Raw genomic sequence first — 14,937 nt, 5'->3', positions numbered from 1 at the left:
ACCATACACGCACCCACCCAAACCATACACGCACCCACCCAAAACCATACACGCACCCACCCAAACCATACACGCACCCACCCAAACCATACACGCACCCACCCAAACCATACACGCACCCACCCAAACCATACACGCACCCACCCAAACCATACACGCACCCACCCAAACCATACACGCACCCACCCAAACCATACACGCACCCACCCAAACCATACACGCACCCACCCAAACCATACCACCCACCCAAACCATACACGCACCCACCCAACCATACACGCACCCACCCAAACCATACACGCACCCACCCAAACCATACACGCACCCACCCAAACCATACACGCACCCACCCAAACCATACACGCACCCACCCAAACCATACACGCACCCCACCCCAAACCATACACGCACCCACCCAAACCATACACGCACCCACCCAAACCATACACGCACCCACCCAAACCATACACGCACCCACCCAAACCATACACGCACCCACCCAAACCATACACGCACCCACCCAAACCATACACGCACCCACCCAAACCATACACGCACCCACCCAAACCATACACGCACCCACCCAAACCATACACGCACCCACCCAAACCATACACGCACCCACCCAAACCATACACGCACCCACCCAAACCATACACGCACCCACCCAAACCATACACGCACCCACCCAAACCATACACGCACCCACCCAAACCATACACGCACCCACCCAAACCATACACGCACCCACCCAAACCATACACGCACCCACCCAAACCATACACGCACCCACCCCAACCATACACGCACCCACCCAAACCATACACGCACCCACCCAAACCATACACGCACCCACCCAAACCATACACGCACCCACCCAAACCATACACGCACCCACCCAAACCATACACGCACCCACCCAAACCATACACGCACCCACCCAAACCATACACGCACCCACCCAAACCATACACGCACCCACCCAAACCATACACGCACCCACCCAAACCATACACGCACCCACCCAAACCATACACGCACCCACCCAAACCATACACGCACCCACCCAAACCATACACGCACCCACCCAAACCATACACGCACCCACCCAAACCATACACGCACCCACCCAAACCATACACGCACCCACCCAAACCATACACGCACCCACCCAAACCATACACGCACCCACCCAAACCATACACGCACCCACCCAAACCATACACGCACCCACCCAAACCATACACGCACCCACCCAAACCATACACGCACCCACCCAAACCATACACGCACCCACCCAAACCATACACGCACCCACCCAAACCATACACGCACCCACCCAAACCATACACGCACCCACCCAAACCATACACGCACCCACCCAAACCATACACGCACCCACCCAAACCATACACGCACCCACCCAAACCATACACGCACCCACCCAAACCATACACGCACCCACCCAAACCATACACGCACCCACCCAGACCATACACGCACCCACCCAAACCATACACGCACCCACCCAAACCATACACGCACCCACCCAAACCATACACGCACCCACCCAAACCATACACGCACCCACCCAAACCATACACGCACCCACCCAAACCATACACGCACCCACCCAAACCATACACGCACCCACCCAAACCATACACGCACCCACCCAAAACCATACACGCAACCCACCCAAACCATACACGCACCCACCCAAACCATACACGCACCCACCCAAACCATACACGCACCCCCCCAAACCATACACGCACCCACCCAAACCATACACGCACCCACCCAAACCATACACGCACGCCACCCAAACCATACACGCACCCACCCAAACCATACACGCACCCACCCAAACCATACACGCACCCACCCAAACCATACACGCACCCACCCAAACCATACACGCACCCACCCAAACCATACACGCACCCACCCAAACCATACACGCACCCACCCAAACCATACACGCACCCACCCAAACCATACACGCACCCACCCAAACCATACACGCACCCACCCAAACCATACACGCACCCACCCAAACCATACACGCACCCACCCAAACCATACACGCACCCACCCAAACCATACACGCACCCACCCAAACCATACACGCACCCACCCAAACCATACACGCACCCACCCAAACCATACACGCACCCACCCAAACCATACACGCACCCACCCAAACCATACACGCACCCACCCAAACCATACACGCACCCACCCAAACCATACACGCACCCACCCAAACCATACACGCACCCACCCAAAACCATACACGCACCCACCCAAACCATACACGCACCCACCCAAACCATACACGCACCCACCCAAACCATACACGCACCCACCCAAACCATACACGCACCCACCCAAACCATACACGCACCCACCCAAACCATACACGCACCCACCCAAAACCATACACCACCCACCCAAACCATACACCCACCCACCCAAACCATACACGCACCCACCCAAACCATACACTCACCCACCCAAACCATACACGCACCCACCCAAACCATACACGCACCCACCCAAACCATACACGCACCCACCCAAACCATACACGCACCCACCCAAACCATACACGCACCCACCCAAACCATACACGCACCCACCCAAACCATACACGCACCCACCCAAACCATACACGCACCCACCCAAACCATACACGCACCCACCCAAACCATACACGCACCCACCCAAACCATACACGCACCCACCCAAACCATACACGCACCCACCCAAACCATACACGCACCCACCCAAACCATACACGCACCCACCCAAACCATACACGCAACCCACCCAAACCATACTACGCACCCACCCAAACCATACACGCACCCACCCAAACCATACACGCACCCACCCAAACCATACACCACCCACCCAAACCATACACGCACCCACCCAAACCATACACGCACCCACCCAAACCATACACGCACCCACCCAAACCATACACGCACCCACCCAAACCATACACGCACCCACCCAAACCATACACGCACCCACCCAAACCATACACGCACCCACCCAAACCATACACGCACCCACCCAAACCATACACGCACCCACCCAAACCATACACGCACCCACCCAAACCATACACGCACCCACCCAAACCATACACGCACCCACCCAAACCATACACGCACCCACCCAAACCATACACGCACCCACCCAAACCATACACGCACCCACCCAAACCATACACGCACCCACCCAAACCATACACGCACCCACCCAAACCATACACGCACCCACCCAAACCATACACGCACCCACCCAAACCATACACGCACCCACCCAAACCATACACGCACCCACCCAAACCATACACGCACCCACCCAAACCATACACGCACCCACCCAAACCATACACGCACCCACCCAAACCATACACGCACCCACCCAAACCATACACGCACCCACCCAAACCATACACGCACCCACCCAAACCATACACGCACCCACCCAAACCATACACGCACCCACCCAAACCATACACGCACCCACCCAAACCATACACGCACCCACCCAAACCATACACGCACCCACCCAAACCATACACGCACCCACCCAAACCATACACGCACCCACCCAAACCATACACGCACCCACCCAAACCATACACGCACCCACCCAAACCATACACGCACCCACCCAAACCATACACGCACCCACCCAAACCATACACGCACCCACCCAAACCATACACGCACCCACCCAAACCATACACGCACCCACCCAAACCATACACGCACCCACCCAAACCATACACGCACCCACCCAAACCATACACGCACCCACCCAAACCATACACGCACCCACCCAAACCATACACGCACCCACCCAAACCATACACGCACCCACCCAAACCATACACGCACCCACCCAAACCATACACGCACCCACCCAAACCATACACGCACCCACCCAAACCATACACGCACCCACCCAAACCATACACGCACCCACCCAAACCATACACGCACCCACCCAAACCATACACGCACCCACCCAAACCATACACGCACCCACCCAAACCATACACGCACCCACCCAAACCATACACGCACCCACCCAAACCATACACGCACCCACCCAAACCATACACGCACCCACCCAAACCATACACGCACCCACCCAAACCATACACGCACCCACCCAAACCATACACGCACCCACCCAAACCATACACGCACCCACCCAAACCATACACGCACCCACCCAAACCATACACGCACCCACCCAAACCATACACGCACCCACCCAAACCATACACGCACCCACCCAAACCATACACGCACCCACCCAAACCATACACGCACCCACCCAAACCATACACGCACCCACCCAAACCATACACGCACCCACCCAAACCATACACGCACCCACCCAAACCATACACGCACCCACCCAAACCATACACGCAACCACCCAAAACCATACACGCACCCACCCAAACCATACACGCACCCACCCAAACCATACACGCACCCACCCAAACCATACACGCACCCACCCAAACCATACACGCACCCACCCAAACCATACACGCACCCACCCAAACCATACACGCACCCACCCAAACCATACACGCACCCACCCAAACCATACACGCACCCACCCAAACCATACACGCACCCACCCAAACCATACACGCACCCACCCAAACCATACACGCACCCACCCAAACCATACACGCACCCACCCAAACCATACACGCACCCACCCAAACCATACACGCACCCACCCAAACCATACACGCACCCACCCAAACCATACACGCACCCACCCAAACCATACACGCACCCACCCAAACCATACACGCACCCACCCAAACCATACACGCACCCACCCAAACCATACACGCACCCACCCAAACCATACACGCACCCACCCAAACCAAACACGCACCACCCCAAACCATACACGCACCCACCCAAACCATACACGCACCCACCCAAACCATACACGCACCCACCCAAACCATACACGCACCCCACCCAAACCCATACACCCACCCCACCCAAACCATACACGCACCCCACCCAAACCAACACGCACCCACCCAAACCATACACGCACCCACCCAAACCATAACACGCACCCACCCAAACCATACACGCACCCACCCAAACCATACACGCACCCACCCAAACCATACACGCACCCACCCAAACCATACACGCACCCACCCAAACCATACACGCACCCACCCAAACCATACACGCACCCACCCAAACCATACACGCACCCACCCAAACCATACACGCACCCACCCAAACCATACACGCAACCACCCAAACCATACACGCACCCACCCAAACCATACACGCACCCACCCAAACCATACACCGCACCCACCCAAACCATACACGCAACCCACCCAAACCATACACGCACCCACCCCAAACCATACACGCACCCACCCAAACCATACACGCACCCACCCAAACCATACACGCACCCACCCAAACCATACACGCACCCACCCAAACCATACACGCACCCACCCAAACCATACACGCACCCACCCAAACCATACACGCACCCACCCAAACCATACACGCACCCACCCAAACCATACACGCACCCACCCAAACCATACACGCACCCACCCAAACCATACACGCACCCACCCAAACCATACACGCACCCACCCAAACCATACACGCACCCACCCAAACCATACACGCACCCACCCAAACCATACACGCACCCACCCAAACCATACACGCACCCACCCAAACCATACACGCACCCACCCAAACCATACACGCACCCACCCAAACCATACACGCACCCACCCAAACCATACACGCACCCACCCAAACCATACACGCACCCACCCAAACCATACACGCACCCACCCAAACCATACACGCACCCACCCAAACCATACACTCACCCACCCAAACCATACACGCACCCACCCAAACCATACACGCACCCACCCAAACCATACACGCACCCACCCAAACCATACACGCACCCACCCAAACCATACACGCACCCACCCAAACCATACACGCACCCACCCAAACCATACACGCACCCACCCAAACCATACACGCACCCACCCAAACCATACACGCACCCACCCAAACCATACACGCACCCACCCAAACCATACACGCACCCACCCAAACCATACACGCACCCACCCAAAACCATACACGCACCCCACCCAAACCATACACGCACCCACCCAAACCATACACGCACCCACCCAAACCATACACGCACCCACCCAAACCATACACGCACCCACCCAAACCATACACGCACCCACCCAAACCATACACGCACCCACCCAAACCATACACGCACCCACCCAAACCATACACGCACCCACCCAAAACCATACACGCACCCACCCAAACCATACACGCACCCACCCAAACCATACACGCACCCACCCAAACCATACACGCACCCACCCAAAACCATACACGCACCCACCCAAACCATACACGCACCCACCCCAAACCATACACGCACCCCACCCAAACCATACACGCACCCACCCAAACCATACACGCACCCACCCAAACCATACACGCACCCACCCAAACCATACACGCACCCACCCAAACCATACACGCACCCACCCAAACCATACACGCACCCACCCAAACCATACACGCACCCACCCAAACCATGACACGCACCCACCCAAAACCATACACGCACCCACCCAAACCATACACGCACCCACCCAAACCATACACGCACCCACACCAAACCATACACGCACCCACCCAAACCATACACGCACCCACCCAAACCATACACGCACCCACCCAAACCATACACGCACCCACCCAAACCATACACGCACCCACCCAAACCATACACGCACCCACCCAAACCATACACGCACCCCACCCAACCATACACCACCCACCCAAACCACACACCCACACCACGCAACCCACCCAAACCATACACGCACCCACCCAAACCATACACGCACCCACCCAAACCATACACGCACCCACCCAAACCATACACGCACCCACCCAAACCATACACGCACCCACCCAAACCATACACGCACCCACCCAAACCATACACGCACCCACCCAAACCATACACGCACCCACCCAAACCATACACGCACCCACCCAAACCATACACGCACCCACCCAAACCATACACGCACCCACCCAAACCATACACGCACCCACCCAAACCATACACGCACCCACCCAAACCATACACGCACCCACCCAAACCATACACGCACCCACCCAAACCATACACGCACCCACCCAAACCATACACGCACCCACCCAAACCATACACGCACCCACCCAAACCATACACGCACCCACCCAAACCATACACGCACCCACCCAAACCATACACGCACCCACCCAAACCATACACGCACCCACCCAAACCATACACGCACCCACCCAAACCATACACGCACCCACCCAAACCATACACGCACCCACCCAAACCATACACGCACCCACCCAAACCATACACGCACCCACCCAAACCATACACGCACCCCACCCAAACCATACACGCACCCACCCAAACCATACACGCACCCACCCAAACCATACACGCACCCACCCAAACCTACACGCACCCACCCAAACCATACACGCACCCACCCAAACCATACACGCACCCACCCAAACCATACACGCACCCACCCAAACCATACACGCACCCACCCAAACCATACACGCACCCACCCAAACCATACACGCACCCACCCAAACCATACACGCACCCACCCAAACCATACACGCACCCACCCAAACCATACACGCACCCACCCAAACCATACACGCACCCACCCAAACCATACACGCACCCACCCAAACCATACACGCACCCACCCAAACCATACACGCACCCACCCAAACCATACACGCACCCACCCAAACCATACACGCACCCACCCAAACCATACACGCACCCACCCAAACCATACACGCACCCACCCAAACCATACACGCACCCCACCCACCCAACCATACACGCACCCACCCAAACCATACACGCACCCACCCAAACCATACACGCACCCACCCAAACCATACACGCACCCACCCAAACCATACACGCACCCACCAAACCATACACGCACCCACCCAAACCATACACGCACCCACCCAAACCATACACGCACCCACCCAAACCATACACGCACCCACCCAAAACCATACACGCACCCACCCAAACCATACACGCACCCACCCAAACCATACACGCACCCACCCAAACCATACACGCACCCACCCAAACCATACACGCACCCACCCAAACCATACACGCACCCACCCAAACCATACACGCACCCACCCAAACCATACACGCCCCCACCCAAACCATACACGCACCCACCCAAACCATACACGCACCCACCCAAACCATACACGCACCCACCCAAACCATACACGCACCCACCCAAACCATACACGCACCCACCCAAACCATACACGCACCCACCCAAACCATACACGCACCCCCACGCCAAACCATACACGCACCCACCCAAACCATACACGCACCCACCCAAACCATACACGCACCCACCCAAACCATACACGCACCCACCCAAACCATACACGCACCCACCCAAACCATACACGCCCCCACCCAAACCATACACGCCCCCACCCAAACCATACACGCCCCCACCCAAACCATACACGCCCCCACCCAAACCATACACGCCCCCACCCAAACCATACACGCCCCCACCCAAACCATACACGCCCCCACCCAAACCATACACGCCCCCACCCAAACCATACACGCCCCCCACCCAAACCATACACGCCCCCACCCAAACCATACACGCCCCCACCCAAACCATACACGCCCCCACCCAAACCATACACGCCCCCACCCAAACCATACACGCCCCCACCCAAACCATACACGCCCCCTCTCAAACCATACACGCCCCCTCTCAAACCATACCCCCCCCCCTCTCAAACCATACACGCCCCCTCTCAAACCATACCCCCCCCCTCTCAAACCATACCCCCCCCCCCTCTCAAACCATACCCCCCCCCCTCTCAAACCATACCCGCCCCCTCTCAAACCATACCCCCCCCCTCTCAAACCATACCCCCCCCCTCTCAAACCATACCCCCCCCCTCTCAAACCATACCCCCCCCCTCTCAAACCATACCCCCCCCCTCTCAAACCATACCCCCCCCCTCTCAAACCATACCCCCCCCCTCTCAAACCATACCCCCCCCCTCTCAAACCATACCCCCCCCCTCTCAAACCATACCCCCCCCCTCTCAAACCATACCCCCCCCCTCTCAAACCATACCCCCCCCCTCTCAAACCTCACCCCCCCCCTCTCAAACCTCACCCCCCCCCTCTCAAACCTCACCCCCCCCCCCTCTCAAACCTCACCCCCCCCCCCTCTCAAACCTCACCCCCCCCCCCTCTCAAACCTCACCCCCCCCCCTCTCAAACCTCACCCCCCCCCCCTCTCAAACCTCACCCCCCCCCCCTCTCAAACCTCACCCCCCCCCCCTCTCAAACCTCACCCCCCCCCCCTCTCAAACCTCACCCCCCCCCCTCTCAAACCTCACCCCCCCCCCCTCTCAAACCTCACCCCCCCCCCCTCTCAAACCTCACCCCCCCCCCCTCTCAAACCTCACCCCCCCCCCCTCTCAAACCTCACCCCCCCCCCTCTCAAACCTCACCCCCCCCCTCTCAAACCTCACCCCCCCCCTCTCAAACCTCACCCCCACGCGCCATATATACACACATGCTTATTAAAGAATAGAAATCGAAGTATTTTGGTTGACTCCTACACTCCTAGAATACATTTGTTAAGCCCTGACTTACCTTTTCTGCAATGTGCTGTTCCCTGTACCACACTGGAGATCAGAATGTGAGAGGAAATTGAAGAGTGGAACATAGCAAATATTTCCATTCAGATAGAATGCAACAGTGACACCTGCAGGCAGAAATTAAAAGTAGAGGCAAACATTTTTTTTAACTGCCGTTCTTTCTGCAGAGACCCTTCAGTTTCTGCGATAAGAATGCAGATCGCACTGTGTTCTGCCTTGGGATTTACTTCTATTATCAATTATTGCACAGTCTTGTTATATACACATTCTACTACACCAGCTACTACTGAGCATGTGCACAATCTCACTAGGAAACACATTTACTAGTCTGTGATTTGCTTATCTCTGTCACATCATACAGGGGGCCGTAAAGTGTGAGAAAAAATAAATTTGCCAGAAATATCTGATTATAAAGTTCAGCATGTTAATTCATTGTCTTTTTATTGTGCACTTGTTAATTATGCAATTCTACTGTATTTAGCGATACTTTAAGTTTCTCCTTATCTATCTTTCCTGCTGAGAACAAGTGAGCTCAAATATAAATCAAAAACTGTGCAAACAAGGCTGTTTAGGAAGAAACTGTTGGTTAAATTTGTTAACAATCCTGTACTCAACACAACATTGTTTGCAGTCTTATGCATTGCCTGTTTTATCTTAATTGTTCTCAGCAGGAAAGGTAGATAAGGGTAAACACAGCAACACCCATTACTTTATGGAAGCTCAGTGGAATTTAGAAAACTAACAATTTTCACTTAAAGGGACATTATACACATTTTTTCTTTGCATAAATGTTTTGTAGATGATCTATTTATATAGCCCATCAAGTTTAAAAAAAAAATAAATGTATAGTTTTGCTTATTTTTAAATAACATTGCTCTGATTTTCAGACTCCTAACCAAGCCCCAAAGTTTTATGTGAATACCGTCAGCTACCTTCTCCAGCTTGCTCCTGTTTGTGTAAAGGGTCTTTTCATATGCAAAAGAAGGGGGGGGGGGGGGAGTGTCTTATTTGCCACTTGCAGTGGGCTTTCCAGCTACATTTTCAACAGAGCCAAACTGACAGCTTCTAAGTAAGTTTTTAAACAGTTTTATACTGGATTTTTATATCAGTATCTGTGCATATTATTCTTTATAGTAGTGTCTATTACATGCAGTTATATGAAAATGAGTGTATACTGTCCCTTTAACAAAAGAGAACAATCTAAATAATGAAAGTATATTGCAAATCTGTTTTTTTCTTTTAGCTACACGTAATTTAAAATATATTTATTTTTTCAATCTGATACTGTTTTTAATATATCTATTAAGGAGTAAGTTTGAGACAAAATACCTACACATGTAGATATGCGAGAGTCTCTCTTTCCTTGTATCCCCTTTTTTTCTTTATCCATTGGAATGTAGAAGTATTACATATAGAGTTGTACAGATATTGTCTGCTATAAACTTGATATTTAAAAAAAGACATGTTGCTTAATTTAAATAAAATAAAATAACAAAGCACTTTTCAAAGCTGATGAGCTACAGCATTTGAAAGCACAAAAGCCTTCAATGGTTTTCAGTTTTTTTTTCTTCTTCTGGAAACTACCCCTATAAAACATCTGTTTCTCCAACATAGGTGTGTCCGGTCCACGGCGTCATCCTTACTTGTGGGATATTCTCTTCCCCAACAGGAAATGGCAAAGAGCCCAGCAAAGCTGGTCACATGATCCCTCCTAGGCTCCGCCTACCCCAGTCATTCTCTTTGCCGTTGTACAGGCAACATCTCCACGGAGATGGCTTAGAGTTTTTTAGTGTTTAACAGGAGAGGTCAAAAAGCAACTTCTACCTCTCTCTCTTTTTGGATTAAAAGCATCATCAGATTGGCTTACGAGACTGCCGGACGGCAGCCTCCTGAAAGAATCACAGCTCATTCCACTAGGGCTGTGGCTTCCACATGGGCCTTCAAGAACGAGGCTTCTGTTGATCAGATATGTAGGGCAGCGACTTGGTCTTCACTGCACACTTTTACCAAATTTTACAAGTTTGATACTTTTGCTTCTTCTGAGGCTATTTTTTGGGAGAAAGGTTTTGCAAGCCGTGGTGCCTTCCATTTAGGTGACCTGATTTGCTCCCTCCCTTCATCCGTGTCCTAAAGCTTTGGTATTGGTTCCCACAAGTAAGGATGACGCCGTGGACCGGACACACCTATGTTGGAGAAAACAGAATTTATGTTTACCTGATAAATTACTTTCTCCAACGGTGTGTCCGGTCCACGGCCCGCCCTGGTTTTTTTAATCAGGTCTGATGATTTATTTTCTTTAACTACAGTCACCACGGTATCATATGGTTTCTCCTATGCAAATATTCCTCCTTAACGTCGGTCGAATGACTGGGGTAGGCGGAGCCTAGGAGGGATCATGTGACCAGCTTTGCTGGGCTCTTTGCCATTTCCTGTTGGGGAAGAGAATATCCCACAAGTAAGGATGACGCCGTGGACCGGACACACCGTTGGAGAAAGTAATTTATCAGGTAAACATAAATTCTGTTTTTGGCTGCAGGCCAAATCTAAGGTGATATGGAACGCATGGTGTAGGCTTTAGCACTTTGGGAGTAGCGTATTTTAATTTCTGCATGAAAGCAGTAAAAGTGTGTGAGGATATTTTATTAATTAATGAAATAGAACTCAACATAAAACTTTGAGTAAACAAATGTTTTGTATAACATAATGTGCTACAAAAATTAGCAAAATTAAATATATTTTCCACAACTAAAAAGCAAGATGAATGGAAGGTGACTAACCTCTGTCATGGATATTTTTCTTTTTTTTTTTTTTTTTTTTTTTCTTATTTTCAGATTCAACACGAAGTCAGTAATGGGAATGTGGTGCACAGATTGTGCAGCGATACCTGTTTCACAAAGTTTAGAGCCACCAAAGGCCTCAAAACAAACTGCTGTGACAATTGTGGTATTTACATTTACAACAAGGGACTGCCACTGGAATATTTGTTCCATGAAGGTCAGCAGAAACGCTTCTGTAATGCAGCCTGTTTGACCAACTACAAAAAGGTGAGAGTGCAGTGATCTGTGAGAGGTAATAGGTTTATAAATGGTATGTTCTCTTGTGTTAATTGCCAGATATTTACATAGAGTAGGAAGAAACACCTTGATGTATTTATGCATAGTGGTGGTTATATTTATTTATACATTTTCTAATGCAGTTAGTGTAAATATTGCATCTGTCTGATTTTATCTTGCAGAAAAACACAAAGGTTTTCCCGTGTATGTATTGCAAGACACTGTGTAAGAATTTTGAGATGCTTTCAAATGTAGATAAAAATGGCCGCATGGGCCTCTTCTGCTCCATTTGTTGCATTACTTCACACAAGGTCAAACAAGCTGGGCCAACCGGTGAGTGAATAATTTTGTTTAACTATGTAATTTTATTAATTTGGTCTCTTTGATCAACATTTTACGGGTTGTTTCCTGCTTCACTGATTTTCATATATTAAAGGGAGATAAAACCCCCAAATTTTCTTTCATTATTCAGATAGAGAATACAATTTTTAAAGTTTCCAATTTACTTCTATTATCAAAAATGTTTAATTCTCATGTTCTTTTTTTAAAGAGATACCTAGGTAGGTAGCGTGCACATGCCTGAAGCATTACAGAACAGGACATAGTGCTGCCATCTAGTGCTACTGCCAATATATAACATTGTTGCAAAACTGCTGCTATATAGTGCTGCATACACGTGCACACTCTTGAGCTTACATTTCTGCTTTTTACCAAAGGTTAACAAGAAAACGAAGAAAATATGATAATAGAAGTAAATTAGAAAGTTGTTTAAAATTGTATGTTCTATATAAATCATGAAAGAAAAGAAAAATATTTGGTAGCTTGTATTTGTAAAGTTCCTCCTATTGCAATTTACTCCTCATTATTACTATTTAGTGTGTTGCTGGCCTTCATACTGGGTCTGTTTTCTACCCGATTCTTTACAAGACTTTTTTTTTTTATACTATGACAAGTTTGTGCTTTTATCTGTTGCATTTAATATTTAAAGTTCGGTTTTGCATCTTAATGGGAGGAGAGTCCACTGCTTCATTCATTACTTGTGGGAATTAAGAACCTGGCCACCAGGAGGAGGCAAAGACACCCCAGCCGAAGGCTTAAATACCTCCTCCTCTTCCCTCATCCCCCAGTCATTCTTTGCCTTTCGTCACATGAGGTTGGCAGAGAAGTGTCCGGAAGTTTGTAGTAGTCTCTTATTGAGGGCTGTACTTTTTGAAATGGGACTCGAGTTTTAAGTAGTCCTGTCAGCCTCTCAGTGAGAGCATGGGTGAAAGTTAGTCTGGAGATGCAGGGTAACCACCCCGACTCATTAACAGCTCCTTAAGCCATCGGCGTTGACGAGTTTCGCTGTTTGCTTTATTCTCTCAAGTCCATGTCAGGAGCGATGCTACTAACCTGTCATAGATTCTGGTAAGAGTTTCATTTTGTACACGTGATAACGCAAGAATCATGGGTTACTATCCCTGGAAAGGGGATTATTGAACAGGGGGGAATTTATGCATAATAATTGTGCATCTTATTGTTTGATGCTATATCCGGTGTGAGATCAGCCTCTAGCAATGTATGAGCAGTCAAATGTAAAATCGTCGCGACCTTCGTTTGGCGTGTTTTTTCTCAGTGCAAGGGCTGTCCTGCGTGGCACTCAATGTGACCAGGTGTGTTTCCTATTCCACTTTCTCGCTTCCTGATCGGCAGTTGCGGGAGACGTACCGGTTTCTCTGTGGTCTGGGTCATAGGAGGTGGTGGTGAGTGCCCCCTGCCATTGGTGTATAAAGGTGCCATTTTATATCTTTAGTCCGTATTAAAGGCGTAAGAGGATACTCCCTCTTTAATTAAATCTAATACCTGTGTTTATTGTGAAGAGGTACAGGTTGATCCGCCTGCTCAACTGTGTTCCACATGCTTTGATAAGATTGCAATATCTAAAAAGAATAAGATTTAGTACTACTGAGCCATCCATCTCTGAGGATTCTCCGTCCTGCGAGGTGCGTTCCCAACATTCA

At 51.2% G+C, this 14,937-nt stretch overlaps 1 protein-coding gene across 3 annotated transcripts in view; it reads left to right on the top strand.

Annotated features, from left to right (window-relative positions):
* Window positions 1-14,937, top strand: part of ZMYM3 (zinc finger MYM-type containing 3) — a 486,348-nt gene that overhangs the window by 102,757 nt on the left and 368,654 nt on the right. For all 3 annotated transcript variants that reach the window (XM_053699094.1, XM_053699093.1, XM_053699092.1), the window contains exons 7-8: window positions 12,716-12,928; window positions 13,120-13,270. In XM_053699094.1, the coding sequence (XP_053555069.1) occupies window positions 12,716-12,928; window positions 13,120-13,270 (364 nt within the window). The remainder of the gene's footprint in view (window positions 1-12,715; window positions 12,929-13,119; window positions 13,271-14,937) is intronic.

The sequence above is a fragment of the Bombina bombina genome, chromosome 1 (genome assembly GCF_027579735.1).
Source record: "Bombina bombina isolate aBomBom1 chromosome 1, aBomBom1.pri, whole genome shotgun sequence".
NCBI classification, from domain to species: Eukaryota; Metazoa; Chordata; class Amphibia; order Anura; family Bombinatoridae; genus Bombina; species Bombina bombina.
Note: the sequence above shows the minus strand (reverse complement) of the source record. Positions and strands in the feature narration are given on the sequence as shown.